The sequence below is a fragment of the Scyliorhinus torazame genome, chromosome 2, assembly GCF_047496885.1.
Source record: "Scyliorhinus torazame isolate Kashiwa2021f chromosome 2, sScyTor2.1, whole genome shotgun sequence".
NCBI lineage: Eukaryota > Metazoa > Chordata > Chondrichthyes > Carcharhiniformes > Scyliorhinidae > Scyliorhinus > Scyliorhinus torazame.
The window spans coordinates 318,725,808-318,747,256 of NC_092708.1; the positions used below are offsets into that span (position 1 = coordinate 318,725,808).

The 21,449-nt window shown below is 44.7% G+C and overlaps 2 protein-coding genes across 4 annotated transcripts in view; one reads left to right on the forward strand and one right to left on the reverse strand.

Moving 5' to 3' along the window:
- ap5m1 (adaptor related protein complex 5 subunit mu 1) overlaps positions 1 to 4,569 on the reverse strand; it is a 46,810-nt gene extending 42,241 nt beyond the window's left edge. Inside the window, exons 1-2 of the mRNA XM_072489546.1 lie at positions 4,409 to 4,569; positions 771 to 1,434 (exon numbers count right to left, since the gene is read on the reverse strand). Of these exons, the coding sequence (XP_072345647.1) occupies positions 771 to 1,434; positions 4,409 to 4,473 (729 nt within the window). The 5' untranslated portion in view covers positions 4,474 to 4,569. The remainder of the gene's footprint in view (positions 1 to 770; positions 1,435 to 4,408) is intronic.
- Positions 4,570 to 4,648: 79 nt separating this feature from the next.
- exoc5 (exocyst complex component 5) overlaps positions 4,649 to 21,449 on the forward strand; it is a 95,237-nt gene continuing 78,436 nt past the window's right edge. For 2 of the 3 annotated variants that reach the window (XM_072489535.1, XM_072489540.1), the window contains exons 1-3: positions 4,651 to 4,850; positions 10,705 to 10,760; positions 20,937 to 21,031. Coding sequence is in view for 1 of the 3 variants with exons in the window: in XM_072489531.1 (XP_072345632.1) it covers positions 4,824 to 4,850; positions 20,937 to 21,031 (122 nt within the window). In the remaining 2 variants the exon portion in view is untranslated. Of the gene's footprint in view, positions 4,851 to 10,704; positions 10,761 to 20,936; positions 21,032 to 21,449 lie in introns of all 3 variants that reach the window. The other variant, XM_072489531.1, reaches the window with a different exon arrangement.

Here is a 21,449-nt window from a genome sequence, read left to right on the forward strand (position 1 = left end):
GAGGGGTCAATTACTAGGGGGCATAGGTTTAAGGTGAGAGGGGCAAGGTTTAGAGTAGATGTACGAGGCAAGTTTTTTACGCAGAGGGTAGTGGGTGCCTGGAACTCGCTACCGGAGGAGGTGGTGGAAGCAGGGACGACAGTGACATTTAAGAGGCATCTTGACAAATACATGAATAGGATGGGAATAGAGGGATACGGACCCAGGAAGTGTAGAAGATTGTAGTTTAGTCGGGCAGCATGGTCGGCACGGGCTTGGAGGGCCGAAGGGCCTGTTCCTGTGCTGTACATTTCTTTGTTCTTTGATTCCCGGCTTGGGTCACTGTCTGTGCGTAGTCTGCACGTTCTCCCTGTGACTGCGTGGGTTTCCTCCAAGTGCTCCGGTTTCCTCCCACAAGTCCTGAAAGACGTACTGTTAGGTAATTTGGACATTCTGAATTCTCCCTCCGTGTACCCAAAAAGGCGCCGGAATGTGGCGACTCGGGGCTTTTCGCAGTAACTTCATTGCAGTGTTAATGTAAGCCTATTCGTGACAATAAAGATTATTGTTATTTATTTAGAAGTTAGACTTCAGCAAATCGGGAGAAATTTATTGAAGTTTACTGCTGTAACAAAAGTGATTTCACTAAATGAATGAACATTAATGTAAAAAAAAACTTATCTATGGTGTTTCCATGTTAAAATGCAACTGTTCTTAAAATACAACACAGCCTTCCTTATTTGAGTTGGAAATGTGATTTATATAAACAATTTACTGTACATGAAACTCACCTTACATGATACAGTTCCATACTCCTGCCACATGTCAATGACATCTTTCTTGTCATACTGCATGGATGTAATCTGTTCAGTAACACATACATTAACCTGTGGTTTCCCTTTGTATACACCAGGCTTCCAGGCTGGTTGTTTTTGTGCCTGTACTGAAGAGATTGCATTCTGAGGAACAAGGCTGCCAGAGAGGGTCTGCATTAATCCAAAGTCAGTATCTGTTGGGGTCCCCAATGGACACGCATGCATCAACATGGCAGGCAGCTGCGCCACTTTGGTAGCAATTTCTGATTCATTTCTTTGTGCCATGTTTAAAAAGGTCATTAATCCTGTTAGCAGGGCAAATGCAGAAGAAATTCCACGGAGAGACATTAACGATGGGTGGGGAGTCAAAGACTGTTCAACTAAAGGAAGACAAGCATAGAGGTTTGCATTTTGTGTCAATACAAGAACAGGCCAAAGAACACCATCTCCAATTGCAATCTCATAAACAGATGTCTTATTTATTCTGCAACAGCTATCTCTGTGTTCCACAAAGTTCTTGTCCAAATCAGTCATACCGAGTTCAGCTAACAGTGCATTTTGGAAGACCTTGTCTTCTGGGACCTTGGTATAGCTTTCGCCATTGAAAATACGGGCTCTTTTTTCAACTGTTGGATATCGTCTAGGAAAAAAAGCATGTGTTTTCTTTAATAACAGTCAGTAAAGGTTGATTTAATTGTGAGCAGTTTGTTTAAAGCAATGCTTTCTGTGCCTGATGAAATTGTACAAAATGCAAATAATAGGTGTAATATTCATACAAAAGTGACATTTTTTTCTTTTATATGCACAATAACTAAACTTGCAAATTCAATTTGATTTTAATATTTCTGTATACATTTCCTGCCTCCCATCCCTATCACAGTGACTTTATTGGCTTTAATGTCAATACACCATCACACATGTTTTTTACTGGCTTGGAACCAGCAGTATTGGTCATATCAAGGTGACAAACTTACTAAATAAAAACAGAAAATGCTGAAAAAAGGTCAGAAGGTCTGGCAGCATCTATGGAGTGAGAAACAGAGTTAACGCTTTGAGTCCATATGACTCTTCAGAGCTTATCAAGTGCTTTAGGACTGAGCTCATGAAAGGTGCTGAATTAATGAAAATTATTTTTTCCTTCGCCAACTGAATACATAGAAAAAGACTTCTGCAGGAAGTAATTTGGCCTAGTGAGTCTGGCTTTTGCAGTAAGTTCCACTCACCACTCTTTTCCCATATCTCTGCAATTCTTCCTCCTTCAAATATTGATCCAATTACTTTTTGAAGGTTGTTATTGAATCTATATTGACAGATCATCAGGCAGTCCCTTCCAAATCCTAACCACCCATTCCATGAAAAAGCTTTTTCCTCATCCTGCCTTTGATTCTTTCGACAATTACTTTAAATCTGTGTCCTCTTGTTACCAACTTTCAAAATTATGCTCTGTAACCCCAAGTCCAAGCCGGTAATTTATATCAAAATAAGTGGTGGTCCTAGTATAAATCCTGTGTAAGTCCACTGTATGCCTCTCTCTCAATCGCAAAACCAGCCACTTACCACAACTTTTTCTGCTTATTAGACTTATTTTATCCATGCTTCTACTTCCCATTGTTATCACATGGGCATCAAAATTGCTGACAAACATCTTCTGAAAGTCTGTGCACAAAACCTCAATTGCACTGCCCAGTATATTATACAACCAATGCTTATACCTTAAGTCTCATAAACAAATAGAATAGCATACATTTCAGAGTTAATGAAATATATTTTCATCAGGAATGGTTCAATATTAAAAAGTATCAGTCGGGTCAAAGTCTAATCCAGTAGATTTGTAATTTGATATTAATGGTATCGTCTCTAACTTATTTATACTTGAAATAGAAAGTTATAGTTGAATATGTAATCAAATATAGTCTTGTTACTAGTTACTTTGTATATATATTATATATATTCACACACACTGGAGGAAAGGCTCTCATTCATCATTCAAGTTTACCTCTGCTGTAAAGCATGCGATTTCATGAGCTGTCCTTCATAGAAATTTCAATACTTGCATTGAGTAATTCATACATATTACTAAGAAAATCAATATTGAAGGAAAATACATCTCTTTTCATTTTCCTCCAGGAATTTTGTGTTCCTTCATTTTGGCCTCTTGTGCATCCTGCATCTGCCACTTCACTCCATTAATGGTAGCTGTCTTGGCTTTAACCTTCTAACCTGTGGAATTCCTGTCTCTTGGCAAGGTGGCACAGTGGTTAGCACTGCTGCATCACAGCAGCAGGGACCCAGGTTCAATCCCAACCTTGGGTGACTGTCTGTATGGGGTTTGCACATTCTCCCTGTGTCTCTATGGGTTTCCACAGGGTGCTCCAGTCCCCCCCCCCCACCCCCCCCACCCCACCCCCACAGTCCAAAGATGTGGAGTTACATGGAGGCCATACTACATTGCCCCAAAGTTCCAAAAGATGTGCTGGTTAGGTTAAGAGGTTATTGGGATCAGGCGGGGGAGTGGGCATGGGTGGAGTACTCTTTCGGAGGGTCGGGTGCAGACTCAATGGGCAAAATGGCCTCCTTCTGCATTGTAGGGTTCTATAATTCTTCAAGACCTTGCTTAAAATCTCACCCTAAGACCAAGCTTTCAATCACCTATCCAATGCTTGTTTGGCCCAATTTGTGTCTTGAATCAACTTGGGCCGCTTTACTGTTAAAGATATTGTATAAATGCAAGTTATTGTTACATTGGAATTAGGAGCTGTCGGTAATTCAGTCATTTAAGCCTGCTGTGCCATTCAATCAGATCATGGCTGATCTCTTCCTGGTCTCAAAGCCACCTCCCTACCTGTTCCCCACATCCCTTTAACCCGTTTTTTAAAATCAGAAATATATCTATCTTCGTCCTGAAACCATTTAATGATTCGGACTCCACCGCACAATGTGGTTCCACAAATTCACCACCCTCTGCGAGAAGTAGTGCCTCCTCATCTCAGTTTTAAATCTACAGACTCTCAACCTATATCTGTAACCTCTTGTTCTAGATTGGCCCACAAGGGGGAACATTTGGTCTACATTTACTTTATCAGTCCCTTACAGTATTTGATATACCTCGATCAGATCCCCTCTCATCCTTCTAAACTCCAGTGAGTATAAACCCAAACTGTTAATCTCTCCACAAACGTCAACCCCTTCATCCCCAGAATCAATCTGGTGAACCACCTCTGAACTGCTTCCAGTGCCACCGCATCCTTTCTCAAATAAGGAGACCAAAACTGGACACGATTCTCCAGATGGGGTCTCACCAACACCCTATACAATTGCAACAGGTAAGCAGAGCTTTTAAACAAGAGACTAAAACTGATTAAGCGTCTGTCAAAAAGTTCTTTCAAACCAACCTAACCTTAGTTAATGTGCAAAATATAACATCTTAAAAGAGCATCATGTTACCAGTATTCATTACCATTTTACAGGTTTGTACATCATACTTGTTTTTATTTGCATGACATATTTCGCTAAAAGTGCACTATCCTTTGAAGGGTCTCCTTTGCTGTTAAGGGGACAGCTTCAAGTTGAGGAACCGATCCTGGTGCTTATTCGCAATTTAACATCCTTTTTACCTCGACAGCTTCACTGACGTTTCTCCCTTCTCGAGCCCCAACAGCCAGACCGCCCGCACGCTCATTTTTGCCAAGCCCACCTCGGATTAACGTTACAGAAGACGCTGCACTGAGGGAGCCCAAAAAACCAACAAGCCTCCAACGGGCCTGCGCAAACAGCGCCTGCGCAGAGCCAGCCCGTGGGGGTCAGAGAGCAACGCCCGGCTGCGCAAAAGCTGCGGGGTTTGGGGTTTGACTGCGCAGCTTCCGGTTGTGGGAAGATGGCGGAAGCGCCGAGCGGGTAGGGAGCGGCAGGTAGCAGAGTCCAACGCCCCTGGATCCCCATCAAAACTCAGCGGTATCGCCCTTCGCTCGCCTGCTCATTATGTAGGTGGCTGGGTCGGCAGTTAAGGAGCGGCTCCTGTGCTTGGGCGGAATGGCTGCGACAGCGGAACTTTTCGAGGTGGGTCCCTGTCTGGGGATGCTGCGGGTCTGACTGTGCTTGCTGTCCCAGCCCCATTGTACAATGCTGGCTTCCAGTCTGGTTCATCTCGGGCCTCCGTTAGGAAAAATGGCTGACTATCCAGATGGGTTTGTTCGGCACGGGCATAGGCTTTAATTATTAACTGTCATTGTAAGGATCTAATGTTTTAGCTGTTGTAGTGTATTCAATGAGATGATAAACAATGGTACTCATTGCCCTGTGGTTAATTCAACAAAATCGGTTTCTACAACTGATTCACAGGATGTCATTTGGCTCTCATGCTTATATTAACTCAGCTGAGAATATCTGTTCCAATCCTGCTTCCCTGCTTGTATTCAAACAGTTATTCATAATTTGAACATCACTTATAGAAACGGTCTATAAAAGTGCTTCTTACATGTAGAAGATCCTGAATCCATGCCCTCTTTTCGTGATCCACCACGTAATGAAAGCAGTATTATGCTGTTTCACCTGAAACTTCCAATCTTGAAAACCTATTTCAGTGAAATATAGACTTATCCTTATTTTCTCAGAACAGTAACTTCTCATTTAGAGTATAACATTAGTGATTTTTAGCGATGCCTTTTCTACAGTTTTAATATCCTCCCTTAAGGGGTTCTGAGAATTGTAGTCAGTACTTTTAATCAATACGGTTCCACTGTTTTAATGACAAAATTAACAGCTGCCCCTATTTTGCTTCCTTTTACTTTGCAAGTTTTGGTTTCATTGTCTTGACTTACTGTTTTTATTCTCATTCTTTGCTTTCGGGCAGCCACTGGTCATCCTTCTGCCATTCACGTCCCTGGACACATCTTTTGTTTCCTGACTTTACCATTCCCTTTAGAACATAGAACATTACAGCGCAGGACAGGCCCTTCGGCCCTCGATGTTGTGCCGACCTGTGAAACCACCCTGAAGTCCATCTATTCCCTTATCATCCATATGTTTGTCCAATGACCATTTAAATGCCCTTAATGTTGACGAGTCCACTACTGTTGCAAGCAGGGCATTCCACACCCTTGCTACTCTCTGAGTAAAGAACCTACCTCTGACATCTGTCCTATATCTATCTCCCCTCAATTTAAAGCTATGTCCCCTCATGCTAGACATCACCATCCGAGGAAAAAGGCTCTACTGTCCACCCTATCTAATCCTTTGATCATCTTGTATGCCTCTATTAAATCACCTCTTAACCTTCTCTCTATCGAAAACAGCCTCAAGTCCCTCAGCCTTTCCTCATAAGATCTTCCCTCCATACCAGGCAACATCCTGGTAAATCTCCTCTGCACCCTTTCCAATGTTTCCACATCCTTCCTATAATGCGGCGACCAAAATTGCACGCAATACTCCAAATATGGTCGCACCAGAGTTTTGTACAGCTGCAACATGACCTCATGGCTCCGAAACTCAATCCCTCTACCAATAAAAGCTAACACACCGTACGCCTTCTTAACAACCCTCTCAACCTGGGTGGCAACTTTCAGGGATCTATGTACATGGACACCGAGATCTCTCTGCTCATCCACAGTACCAAGAATCTTACCATTAGCCCAGTACTCTGTCTTCCTGTTATTCCTTCCAAAATAAATCACCTCACTTTTCTACATTAAACTCCATTTGCCACCTCTCAGCCCAGCTCTGCAGCTTATCTATGTCCCTCTGTAACTTGTAACACCCTTCCGCACTGTTCACAACTCCACCGACTTTAGTGTCATCTGCAAATTTACTCGCCCTCGTCCACCTGTTTGGTCACATTCTCAAAGAACTCAATAAGTTTTGTGAGGCACAAACCTACCCTTCACAAAACCGTGTTGACTATCTCTAATCAAATTATCTCTTTCCAGGTGATTATACGTCCTATCTCTTATAAACCTTTCCAAACCCTCTCACAGGGATCATATCTTCTGTCTTCCACCTTCTCACAGACCTTCCCTTTTCTTCTTTTCCACTTCTCTGCCTTAATTTAAAACTCATTACATTTCTTAACGTTTTCAAGTTCCGATGAAAGTGAACAGACCTGAAATGTTAAATCTGATTATCTCTCCTCAGATATTGCCTGACCTGAGAATTTCTCTTTACATTGGGCTAAAATTGCAGCGTGACTGTCCAAGTCAGTTAAACTACTCCCAGTTCATACTTCAGGCCTATGTTTGAATCTCATGTAGTATTCTTTCAGATTCTAGTTCCCTGCTGTTGTCACTTTTGCCATTTAACTTTAGTTATGCTGTGTCACATCGATTCATTTTCCTGGGTACCATACCAATTATCTTAGAGTCACATTTTGATGCTGTTCTGTATTTACAGCTGCTCCTTCATCATTACTTCAATGTTGCTTGACAAAAATAACTACTCAACTGACAACACAATACTAGATTATTCACTAAAAGTACCGTTTTAAATGTTTTTTGTAATTTCCCAACATAACATTGATCCAGACTTTTTGCAAATTAAATGTATGGCTGTGGGTACCTGCATGTGCCCCAGTTATGCCTGCCATTTTGTGGGTTATGTAGAACACTCATTCCAGTCCTACTCGGGCACATTCCCGCAACTCTTTTTCCGTTATATCGACAATTATATTGGTGCCGCTTTGTGTTCTCGGACCTGGAAAATGTTATCAGTTTTGCGTCCAATTTTCACACCTCTCTCAGCTTCACATGTCAATATCTGAACATCTTCCTTCCCTTTCTTGACTTCTCTGTCTCCATTTCCAGTGATAGACTCACCACCAATATTCATTACAAGCCCACCGACTCCCACAGCTACCTCGACTGCAGCTTCTCACACCCTGCTTCCCATTCTCCCAGTTTCTCCACCGTTGCCACATTTGTTCTGATGAAAATGGCGCTTCTGACATGTCTGCCTTTTTCCTTATCTTCGGCTTCCCCCCCTCCTCTGTGATTGATGGGTACTCCAATTGGGTTTGATCCATTTCCTGCCCCTCTGCTCTCACCCCTTCTCCTCCTCCCAGAACCATAATAGAGTCCTGTTTGTCTTCACTTTCCACCCCACTAACCTCCACATTCAAAGGATCATCTCCCGCAGTTTCTGCCGACTCCAACATGATGCCACCACAAAACACATTTTACTCACCCCTCCCTGTCAGCAGTCCGCAGGGACTGCTTCATCTGTGACATCCTGGTTCTCCCCTCCATCACCTCCAAATCCTCATCCCCTTCCAATAGCACCTTTCCTTGCAATCGCAGGAAGTGCAAATCCTGCCCCTTTCCCTCCTACTTCTCACTGTTCAAAGCCTCAAACACCACTTTCAACTGGAGCAACATTTGGCTTAAGCCTCCCATTTTATCTGCTGTATTTGCTGCTCCCCAAAGTGGTTTCCTCTACACTGGGGAGACTAACCACAGACTGGGTGACCGCTTTGGAGAACACCTTCACTCAGTCTGCAAGCATGATGCCAACCTTTCGGTCGCTTGCCATTTAAACTCAGCTTCTTGCTCTCATACCCACATGTCCATCCTTGACCTGCTGCAATGCTTCAGTGAAGCCCAACAAACTGGGGGAGCAGCACCTCATCTTCTGATTAGGCACATAACAGCCCTCAGGACTCAACAATGAGTTAAACAACTTTAGACTGTGTCCTTTCTCCTCCATCTTAACCCATTTTGTTTATATCCAAAACATCTTTTGTCCCAATGCTGCCCCTCCCACTGGACCATCTGTCACTTGTTTTTACATTTTGTTTTCACTGAGCACTGACCTTTATCCACCCATTAGCATATTCTGCAATCTTATCGTTGTACAACTATGAGCACCTTCTCCTACCATTAATACTTCCTCTGCCTCATGACCTGCATCTTTGTGGCAATTTCCCCTAGCTCCCACCAATCACTGACCTACTCTGCTCTAGTTTTCCAATCCTCTCTTATACAGTATTCATTACTTTTTTCTCTCTCTGTAGCTCTGAAGAAGAGTCATGCGGACTCAACGTTAACTCTATTATCTCTCTCCACAGATGCTCCCAGACCTGCTGAGATTTCCCAGCATTTTCTGTTTTTGTTTCCGATTCCAGCATTGACAGTATTTTGCTTTTATTGATACAGATGGTTGGGTGAATCAGGAATGCGTCTATTCATGACAAAGGCTAATTGTCATTTCTTTCTAGAATGGGATTTTGCAGCTCTATTTTACTAATTATCTTAATTAGTAATTATCTTCAGAAGAAATCAGAATTATGTTAATCTGTTCAAAACAATAGTCTAATGTATGACTATTGACTGATTGGTGAAAATGCAGCTTGTATGTATTAGCTTTCATATTGATTAAGAAGTCGAATTGTAAATCTTAAATGTAATTGCATTTATATTGAATATGTAACATTGTAGAGATGGCTGATGGGTTAGATTTCTTCATGTGCAACCATGCAATGATTAATGTGTTGAATTGCCAGGAGCACCAGAATAGAAGGCAACAATCTTAAATTCCATCTTGCCAATCCAATAGAGGAGAACTCAATATCACATCAAAGGTTATTGTGGAAAATCAAAGCTCATGGTGTAAGGGGTAACATATTGGCACAGAAGGTTGGCAAACAAACGGGAAACAGTAGGCAAAAATGAGTCATTTTCTGGTTGGCAAGATGTAATGAATAGTGTGTTGCAGGGACCAGTGCTCGGGCCTCACCTTATTGCAATTTATATAAGTGATTTTATTTTTTAAATTTAGAGTATCCAATTCATTTTTTCCAATTAAGGGGCAATTTAGCGTGGCCAATCCACCTGGCTTGCACATTTTTGGGTTGTGGAGGCGAAACCCACGCAAACACGGGGAGAATGTGCAAACTCCAAGCGGACAGTGACCCAGAGCCGGGACCGAACCTGCGACCTCGGCGCCGTGAGGCCGCAGTGCTAACTCGGCGCCGTGAGGCCGCAGTATTCTGAAGGGACTGTTGCCTCTAGCACCCTGGTTCACTACTCCATCACTCTCGATACCTTCTCCCCATCTCATACAAGTGCAGGAGGTGCAATGTTACATTCCTGACCAAAACCTGTTTTTACTTGAGAGTAGATTTATTCATAGAATGAAATATTACAGGTTTGTATCTCCAGACCCCCGATCAATTCTTGTTAGTAAGTGTCTCTTTGTATGTGCTCCAGTAGCCATCTGCCCAATACCCTCCAACTTTAGATACTTAACTTCAATTGATACAATGCAACACCTTCCCTTTTACCGTCTCATTGTCCAAAGCCCATACACTCCTTCTAAATGATTCAGCCATTTACTTGTACTTTCAATTTTATATACTGTATTTGCTGCTCATGAGGTGGTCTCGGGATGAGAACACCTCCATTCAGCTTACAAGCCTGACCTTGAGATCTTAGTCACCTGTCATTTTAATTCTCAGCGTCATTCTGAGTCTAACTTCAGTCCTCAGCCTCCGACGCTCAATGAAGCTGAATATAAGTTTGAGATACAGCGTCTTTCAATTATGCACCCAACAGTCTCTGTACAGATCATATATAATCACAGCCCACGTTTTATTTCATTTAGTTTTTTGGACAGCAGCTGGTGGAAAAATTCTTCTATTTACACCTCCTTGACGCGTCTTTTGTTTCTTTATTTCTCTCACTCCCTTTTCCCTTGTGCCTTGTACCATCGTCCGTTTGTCATTTAATCTCTCCTGTCTTCCACCCTACTACAGATATTTCATTTGTTCTAACTGCCCCTCCTCACTTTCCGTGCCTCTATGCTTGTTTTGAAAACCTGGCACATCTGAATTTTCCCAGTTCTGATGAGAGATCGTCGACTTAACTTCAGCTCTCTCTCCACAGTTGCTGCCAAACCCATTGAGTATTTCTGGCATTTTCTGTTTCAGATTTCCATCATTTTGCTTTGTATTGTTTTGCAACAGTCTTCCCCCAAAGAACCCAGGTAAATACCAACTCAAACCGATCATATTATTCTAGTATGAAGTACATGCGACTTTTTATACGCAGTCTTGATAAACATAAATTTCCCACTTAAACATTTTTAAATAAATGTTCTGTTAAATAATTGCAATCATAGCCAGCATACTTTTTTAATACCTATAGAGCTCAAGTACTTTGTCAAACATGCCTGCCCAGGACGTTCAGTTGGATCTTTAAAAATGGCCATCATTGAATTAGACATTCAGTGTGTATGAACATTATGGTCTGTAATCAAAACATTTGAATTTTGATCGCCTGGAGTGGAGATCTGCATGTAGCTGTAACTACTCCGATTGGTAGTTGCCATGCAAATCACACTCGCGTTTTCCCTGTGTCTGCGTGGGTTTCCTCCAGGTGCTCCGGTTTCCTCCCACATATCCCGAAAGACGGCTGTTAGGTGAATTGGACTGAATTCTCCCTCCGTGTACCCGAGCAGGCACCAGAATGTGGTAACTAGGGGCTTTTCACAGTAATTTCATTGCAGTGTTAATGTAAGTCGACTTGTGACAATAAAGATTATTATTATTAATTGAGGGGCTTTTATTCCTTTTGCTATTTCGGTGTGTGTAGCATTTCTTTTATTCTTTCATAGGCTATGAGCTTTGCTGGTGGAGCTCGCATTTCTTGCCTGTCCCCAGTTATCCTTGAGGTAGTGGTGGTGACCTGCTTTCTTGAACTGCTGCAGTCCATCTGGTCCCACATCCAAACTCCAGTGCGGGCGCTGGTTACTGTCTTTACTAACCTGCAGGTCAACCCAGTGTGGAGCATGGTCTGAGATTGTAATCGCCGAGTACCCCGTGTCCACCATGCTAGTGAGCAAGGCCCTGCTCAAAATAAAGAAATCAATCCGGGAATACATTTTATGCATGTGTGAGTAGAAGGAGAACTCCTTCACCTTCGGCTGCCCAAATCTCCATGGATATCCTCCCCCCACCCCCACCCCCGGTCCAGGCCCCACCCCCGGTCCAGGCCAGGGTCCATAACTGTGTTGAAGTCCCCTCCCTCCCATGACCAACCTGTGCGAGTCCAGATCTGGTATCTTTCCAAGCATCCTCTTTATAAACTCCACATCATCCCAATTTGGCGCATACACATTTACTCATACCACCTGCACCCCCTCTAGCTTCCCACTGACCATAATGTACCGACCTCTCACGTCCGAGACTATTCTACCCGCCTCAAACACCACCCGCTTATTGATCAGGACCACGACCCCTCTAGTCTTTGAATCTAGTCCCGAGTGAAAGACCTGGCTGACCCAGCCTTTCCTCCGTCTAACCTGGTCTTACTCTAAGGTGCGTCTCCTGCAACGTTACCACGTCCGCCTTCAATCCCCGAAGATGTGCGAACACACGTGCCGTTTTGACCGGCCCATTTAACCCTCGAACATTCCAGGTGATCAGCCTAGTTGGGGGGCTCATTGCCCCCCCCCCCCCCTCCTGCCGAACAGCCATCCCTTTTTTAGGCCCACCTCCAGCCCGTGCTCCACGCCTCCACCGGTCCATCCTCAGGCAGCCCCAACCTCCTCTCTTGTCCCTCAGCCCAAGTCCCTCCCTCGTCAGCAGAACATTCACCCCCCATTCCACCCCCTAGTAACAACACCCTGTAACCCAACCCCTTTACTAAACCAGACATATGCACACCCCCCACTCCGCTTCTGAAAGCTAGCTTGCCCATCCAGCTTGGTGGCCCCCATCCCCGGTGCCAGATAGTCTCCCACCTATCGTCTTCCCTCCCGCTCATACAAACAAACTCCAACATCAAACAATTGCCCACCAGAAAAACACCTACATCAAAACAAGCATACCTCCATCCCCCAACAGTGCAAATGAAAACCTGAACTCACTCAGCTCTACCACTGGTTCCAAATCAATGCAAACGGCATCACAAACATCTTCCATGAAATGCAGAACGAGAAACATTTGACAAAAACAGAGAAACAGAAAGAAAAAACAAAAACATGAACGTTGCAGCCAAGTTCAAAAGTTCTCAATCCATCACCAGCCCTTTCTTTTTCGCAAAGTCCACTGTGTCCTCAGGCGACTTGAAGTAGAAGTGCTGATCCTCATGCGTGACCCAGAGACGGGCTGGGTATAACAGTCTAAACTTCACCTTTTTCTCAAAAAGGATCAACCTGATGTGGTTGAAGCCTGCTCTCCCCCTGGCCACCTCTACACTCAGGTCCTGGTGAACCTGCAGGATGCTTGGCCCACTGTAGAATGCGCTCCTTATCCGAGAACCTGTGGAATCTCACCACCATTGCCCCCGGGGGGGGTCTCCCATTCGCGGCTTCCTCACGGGTGCTTTGTGAGCCCTATCCACCTCCAAGGGCCGGGAGAATGCCCCATCCCCCAGCAGCTTCACAAACATGTCTGCGATGTATGCCCCAGCGTTCGTTCCTTCGGACCCCTCCGGGAGCCCGACGATTCTTAGGTTCTGCCAGCGGGACCTATTTTCTAGGGCCGCCACCTTCTCCAGGAGCTTCTTCTGCTGGTCCCTCAGCATCCCCACCTCCAGCTCCACCGCATTCTGATGTTCCTCCTGCTCAGCCAGCGCCTTCTCCACCTTCTGGATCGCCCGATCCTGGGCGTCCAATCTATGCTCCAACCGCTCAATCGACTCTTTCATCGGGTCCAAGCAGTCCCGTTTCTGCGTAGCAAAGCCTTCCTGAATGACTTGCATCCTTGGGGCCATGATAAATTGCCCCCTGGTGTCCAAAGGCTGGGTGGGGTTACAGGGATGGGGCAGGGAAGTGGTCCTGGATAGGGTGCTCTTTCAGAGTGTCGGTGCAGACTCGATGGGCTGAATAGCCTCCTTCTGCACTGTAGATATTGTATGATTAGCTGTTTTCCAGTTATCTGACATCATAGCTGTAGCCAAAGCGGATTGGAAAATGATGGTCAGTTTTTCTTGATCTGGGATACATTTCATCAGGGCCCGTTGGTTTGTTCTCTTTCCTGGATCCTGAACTGCTTAATATTTTCTCCCTCGCTATGTTTATCCCATCCAATAATTCGCACTCTGCCTTGACGACAATATATCCATTGCTATCCTCTTTAGTGAAAAAAGACACAAAGTATTCATTAAGAACCAGTCCCATGTCGTGCATCTCCAGTCAAGTTATCTATTTGGTTTCAAATTGGCCTTAATCTTCATATAGTCATAAAATGTCTTTGCGTTTCCTTTGATTTTGCTTGCAAATATGTTTTCATGCTCTTTGTTTCCTCATTTCCTTTTTAATCTCACCCCTGCACTTTCTCCTTCTACTTCTGCTTTAGTTGTATCAGCATTACAGACGAATACCCAACATCATGGCGCTAATTAACCAGGCAGAACCCGCTGATTCTGGTAGTGCTGATTTTCTTTTTGTTATTTCATAGAATGGGGGCATTAGTGGCTTGGCCAGCATTTCTTGCCCATTGCCCTTGAACTGAATGGCTTGCAAGGCCATTTCAGAGGGCCGTTAAAAGTCAACCACATTGCTGTGGGTCTGGGGTTACATGTAGGCCAGCAAGGTAAGACTGGCAGATTTCCTTCCCTGAAGGACATTAGTGAACCCAGATTGTCTTTCTTACCACAATCAATAATAGTTTCATGGTTACTGAGACTAGTTTTCAATTCCATATTTTATTAATTGAATTTAAATTCTACTTTCTGCAATGATTAGACTTGAGCCAGTGACCCAGAGCATTAAGCCTTGGCCTCTGGCTTACTCATCCAGGGACAGTACCATCAAAAACAATCTCTCCTTGAAAAACTTATAAATGTAAATAATATAGAGATGGATCTTGAAGATTTCATGTGATGGGGCTCTGGCTGTTTCCTTTGGCAGCTTGTTGCATTGTGTGATTGTCCTTGCAAAGAAAGATTGTTAAATAATTGTCTTGGAAACAAATTATCTTTTTATTTGTGTGGACAGCTACCTCATGTTTTGCTATTGCCACAGGACACTTGGTTCTGTGAATTCCCACTCGTCCATTCCATATATTTTAGAACATGTTTAGCTTACTTTTTTTCCTTCCTTTGTGTAATGATTACTATTCTAAATCTTTGATCAAGGATGTAACACTGGTGTATTTCCCATACTGATTCATCAGAATCATGCAGCGTGTCTTTGGATCAATACTCCTCTTGGCATCTGGCAAAAGTTTTAATTTTCTGCCTTATTCTACTCTGTAAGCTCTCTTATATCAAGATGGTGATATGTTGGGTGGGTTGATATGAGGATTTGACATTTGTATTATTTGGTATTACGATAAGGTTTTGGAGTCCTGCCTTTTTTGTTGTTGGTAACATATTTGTTCATTGTTATCTCCTCCTTAAACACTTCCTGCTGTTCTTACACTGATTTAGCATCAAATAGCTGTTACCAGTTGCCAAATCATCTATCAGCTTTGTAAAATTAGCCTTTCTCCAATTTAAATTCTTACTCTTGGTTTGTCTTTATTGTTTTTCCCTAACCATTTTAAATCCAACTGAATTGACCATTGCCACTGAAATAGACTCCCATTGACCCCTCCTCCCTATCCAATTTTGCCCCTTAAAACAAAGTTACAAATTGTCCCCCCCTCGTTGGGTTTGCTATGTACTGGCTAAAAAGGTTCTCCTCAATGCCTGCACTGAAATTGTCCCTTGTATAATTGACATCCCCTACTTTTACTGCCCTATTGTATGCACTTCTCAGCAATTTGCCTACATATTTGGTATTTGATCTCTGACTGTTTGGGGGTCTGTATTGTGATTGCCTCCATGATTTAATGTCGAGATCTATTACACCAATTCATCACTAGCCATCCAATTTATAGGCACAGTATCCGATCAAAATGGCTTGCAACTTGTCCCACCATCATGAGAAGGACTGCAGTGGTTCACGGGTATGACTCGCCAGTGGCTTTACAGGTCGACAAGAGATGAGCAATACATGTTTTTGCCAGCATTGCTCACGTCTTAAGTTTTCAAAAATTGAGTGTGATGATGTGTAGGCAGTGATTGCGCAACAGCCCCCCACAAACTGATACCAGGGTGTAGCATAAACTGATCTTAAGAGGAAAAATTAGACCTCCATTTACAGTTTTATCTAAAAGCTGCCACTCTAACTTCTCCTAAGTATGACACTGACATATCAATCTAAGTTCTAGCAAGTAGCATGGACTAAACCTTACTAGGGTAAGCTACACTGACACCTAAAGGTAAACAGGCTAATGTTTAATTGTTGTGAAATCTTTTGCAATTTGTTGCTATCTGAATTTAATTGCAGCTTTGGGGAAGGAACTGGTGCTGTGAAATTATGCTTCATATACTGGGCTTGTTATTTAGCAGTTCTGTTTAATAGTAAGACAATTAATAGTTGTGTGCAACCGTCAAAAAACAATCAAGTGCCTGGTTTTAGCTCACACTGCACAGACAAAAACAAAATCATAGAAATATTCATAGTTCAGGCTGCATCTGGAGAGCGAAACAGAATTAACATTTATGGGGAAGCTGGGGCTGCATCTGTGGAGAGAGAAACAGAATTAACATTTATAGGGAAGATGGAGCAAGAGCTATTGGCTGCATTGGAGATGCTGCCTTGATATGTGTTTTACAATGGTTTTTATAGCCGCGGGTAACCCTGCAGAAAATGGCAGCTGAGCTTTAAACTGTCAACGTTCAATAAAATTGTAACCGCTTATTTTATGTATGTCATGCAGTGACTTGTGTTCAGATTCAGCAATGTTCCCATAAAGACTTGATGTGAAAATGCTTTGGGCTTTTGACTTCTGTTTTTCTATTTTATTTTTGTAGGTTAAATTTCAATGAAAGTACATAATAACCTGCATATCCAAGATAATTACTCATATATTTATGTGAAATGATACGTGCAACATCTATTGTTTTTTTTCAATGAGACCATGTGCTCGACACCACACTGCTCAATCTCTCTCCAGTCTCTCAATACCCTAAGCGCCATTGCCAGTGGTTCTATCGCCAAAGTGAAAAGCAACGGGAAGAGTGAGCACCCTTGCCTCGTCCCCCGATGCAGCCCTAAATATCCCAAACTCACTCGGCTTGTCTGCACAGTTGCCTTGTGCAGCAACCGGACCCCATTTACAAATCCCTGCCCGAACCGCCCCAACACCCCCAGCAGATACTCCCACTCCACCCGAGGGCAGCACGGCTGAAAGATGTGCTTGCTAGGTGAATTGGACCAGCTGAATTCTCCCTCAGTGTATCTGAACAGGCACCAGAGTGTGACAACTAGGGGATTTTCACTGTAACTTCATTGCAGTGTTAATGGAGGCCTACTTGTGACACTAATAAAGATTATTATTGAACGCCTTCTCCACATTCATCACCATCACTACCTCCACCTCTTGGCCTTCCGAAGGCGGCATGATTACATTAAGCAGCTTCCTCGCATTCGCCGTCAACTGCCTCCCCTTCACAAAACCCAATTAATCTTTGCTATCACCCCCGATACACAGTCCTCTATTCGCGTGGCCAGCATCTTCGCCAACAGCTTGGCCTCTACATTCATGAATGATGATGGGTGGTATGACCCAACTGCTCTGGAGCCTTATCCTTTTTAATATCAGGGAGGTGGAAGCCTGCGACAATGTAGGGGGAAGTTCCCCCTCTCCCTTGCTTCATTATATGTCCTCACCAGCAGTGGCCCCAGGTCCACCCCAAACTTTTTGAGAAGTCCACTGGGGACCCATCTGGCCCGGGGCCTTCCCAGCCTGCTTCGTTCTCATACTATACATCACCTCCCTCAGCCCAATTGGGGCCCCCATTCCTCTCCGGGGGGCTCAGACTCAGATAGCCTTCTATAAAACGCCTCAAACATGCCATTCACCCCTTACGGGTCCATCACCACCTTGCCTTCTAATAATCTTCATTAGTACCACAAGTAGGCTTACATTACTGCAATGGAGTTACTGTGAAAATCCCCTAGTCGCCAAACTCCGACGCCTGTTCGGGTACATTTGAGGGAGAAGTCCGAAGGCCCAATTCACCTAACAAGCAAGTCTTTCGGGATTTGTAGGAGGAAACCGGAGCACCCGGAGGAAGGCCACGCAGATACGGGGAGACTCCGCACAGACAGTGACCCAAACCGTGAATCGAACCAGGGTCCCTGGTGCTGCGAAGAACAGCGTTAACCACTGTGCGACCATGCCGCATCATCCCTCACTCTGCCAATCTCCCTCGCCGCCTCTTGCTTCCTCAACTGATGGGCCAACATCCTGCTCGCCTTCTCCCTGTACTCGTATACTGGCGCACCATAGCTGCCACTTCCTTCCCCGTAGACACAAGCCCAAACTCCATCTGGAGCCTCTGCCTGTCCTTTAACAACCCTGCCTCTGGCTCCTCCAAGTATCTCCTATCCATCCTCAAAATCTCATTCACCAGTCTTGCCATCTCCGACCGCTCTGCTTTCTCTCCGTGCGTTCAAATTAAAATGGACCACCCCCCCCCCCCCCCCTCCCCAAACCACTGCCATGAACGCCTCCATAGCGTGGCGGCCGTGACATCGCGTATCGTTTAGCTCTATGTAGCCCCGAATGGCTGTCCCCACCCATTCACATGCCTCCTCATCCTCCCAACAATCCCACACCCAGCCTCCACTGTGGGCGCAAATCCATCTAGTGCGGCACGTGGTCAGAAACCACAATTGCCGAATTCTCCGAGCCGACCACGGCTGCCAGCAACGTCTTATCTAGCACAAAAAAATTCAATCCAGGAGTACATACCCGGTGCACATGTGAGAAGTATGATAACTCTTTTATCCTCGGGCTCCCAAACCTCCATGGATCTCTTCTCCCCCCCACAATGTGTTCCATAAACCCTGACAGCTCCTTAGCCACTGCCGACACCCTCACCGACTTGGTTCTCGGACGGTCTAAGCTCTGTTCTATAACCCCTAACGCCCACCTCATAAAATCTACATTATCCCAATTTGGGATTATAGGCATTTACCAGAACCGCTGGCATCCCCTCCAGCGTTCCACTGACCACAACATCTCTTTTCCCCCCCCCCCCGATCGGCCACAATGCTCCCCACTGCGAACATTATCCGCTTATTAACCAACACCACCACCCCTCGTCTTCATATCCAATCCTGTATGAAACCTGCCCCACTCATCCCTTCCTCAATCGTGACTGGTTCCCTATCTTTAGTGCGTCTCTTGCAAAAAGGCCACGTCCGCCTTCAGACTCCTCAGGTACGCGAACACGCGCAACCGTTTAACCAGCCAATTCAGCCCTTTCACGTTCCATGTGACCAGCCTGGTCAGGGAGCTCCCAGCCCCCTTCCCCTGCCGATCAGCCCTTTTTGAGCCAGCCCACGTCACGTGACCCTCCAGTCCCGCCCTCAGATGTCCACTGTCATCGATCCTTTTCCAACTGCGCCAATCCAACCACGCCCTTGTCAGCAAACCCCTCCACCCCACCTTCAAGCAAAGAACCGAAAGGATACGCTCGCTTCTGGATAGTCACCAACAAGGCTGAGTACAATACTTCAAATGTCCACCCTTTTTGGAGAGGGCAGCTTGAACCCGATTCAACCTGGTCCTCCGCTTGGCCAGTTCTGCTCCCAGGTCCTGGTACACCCGCAGCTCGTACCGTTCCCAGGTACATTTCCTAGACTGCCTCGCTTACCGAAGGATCGTCTCCTTGTCCAGAAAGCGGTACAACCGCACCGCCATCGTCCTCGGCGGCTTGCCTGCCTGTGGCCTCATTAGCACCCTGTGCACTTGGTCGACCTCCAGGGACCGATCAAAGGCCCCCTCCCCCATCAATTTTTCCAGCATCTTTGCCACGTCTGTCCCGGCCTCCGCACCCTCAATGCCTTCAGGCATCCCGACAATCCTGAGCTGTTGTCTTCTGGAGCAATTTTCCAGATCCTCTACCTTCTCCCTCCGCCTCTTCTGGCTCTCCCACATCACGCCCATCTCCGTCACCAACGAGGCCAACTCCTCCTTGTGATCCCCCACCACCTCCTCCACTTTCTGGGTCGCCAGGCCCTTGGACTCCTGCCTCTGCTCAATTTGCTCAATCCCGACTAAGGCGGTTCCACCACCATGGAGGCCCTATTTCCTCTGCTGCCGAAACTTATCATTGTGGAACTCTATCAACTGCTCCGTCGACCACTGGGCAGGCAGAACATCCCCTTGCCCCCTGCCATCTTTTCCTGTAGTGCACTGCAAAGAATCACTCGCTCGAGCAGTTCTTTCCTTCTTGCACCACTCCTGGTCCTTGGATCCATCCACTAGCCACACCAGAGGAGTAAATCCTTCCTTAAGCACTCCTGCTCTCAAATATTTGCCTTTTGGGCAGGGAAAAGACCGAAAAGATCCGCCTTGAGCGGGAGCCACCAAATGTGCGACCGCTCACTCCATGGTCGCCACCGGGCGTCTGTGCAGCATCTATTGTTATGCTCAATTAGTATAATATCTATTTGAAAAGAGCCCACGTGATTTATCTGCGATCATGGGAGCAGAAATTGTCACCTGCACAAAAGATGTATTGAATAGAAAGTAACTTGCTCTTGCCTACAAAAATTCACCTGAGGAAGGAGCAGTGCTCTGAAAGCTAGTGTTTGAAACAAACCTGTTGGACTTTAACCTGGTGTTGTAAGACTTCTTACTCTACAAAATTTGAGTTAACTAATACATATGTAGCTCTGCAATTTCATCTCTAAACCTGTTTACCTCTATCTATCTTTACTCCTTTAAGATGCTCCTTAGAACCAATCTCTTTGACCAAGCTTTTGGTCACCTCTCAATGTATTTTTATATAGCTTGGGGTTAAATTTTGTACTAATAACACTCCTGTGAAACTCCTCGGGATGTTTTACTATATTACAGGTACTACAGAAATGCAAGTTAATGTTGTGTAAGAAGGGCCTTAATTCACTGATCTCTATTGAGGTAACCTCTCTGGTTAGCATGATAATATCGCAGTGACAGAAGTTCTGGATAATTTATCAATGTATGCCTATTGCATATTGAAAAATCTGAATGCTTTGCCCAAGAAATTATTGGGTGTATTCTCAATTTGTCTTAATTAGCGGTGTCATAATTCTTTTATTAATGCATATTAAATGTGCCTGGCACTTCAAATGTACATTTTGAGTGATTGATGTTTGTTTTGTTTCTAGGAACCGTTCGATGTTGATGAATACATTGAACGTCTAGCATGGAGGACACCAGGCGGAGGTTCCAAAGGTGGAGCAGAAGCCTTTGATCCAAAAAGGTGTTGGATTTTAATGCAACATTTTTAGTCCAATTTTTAAGCTGTTGCAGGAATGGTGTACTTCTTAGTGTGTATAGTTAGAAAAATAGATAAGTCTGTATGTTATGATTAATATTCTAGTCAAGTGGATAATTTTGTTCCTGGGGCATGAAGTAACTTACTTTAGTTTATGCAATGACAAACTGGAGTACAGTGGAATATTTGATGCCCCAATGCTTCTGATATCATTGGTTGCCATCAGTAGTCAAAGTTGTGTGTGTGTGTAAGATGCATTCTTGGTCACAGTGGTTAGCACTGCTGCCTCACGGCGCCGCGGACCCGGGTTCATCCTGGCTCCGGGTCACTGTCCGTGTGGAATTTGCACATTCTCCCCGTGTCTGCGTGGGTCTCACCCCCACAACCCAAAAATGTGCAGGGT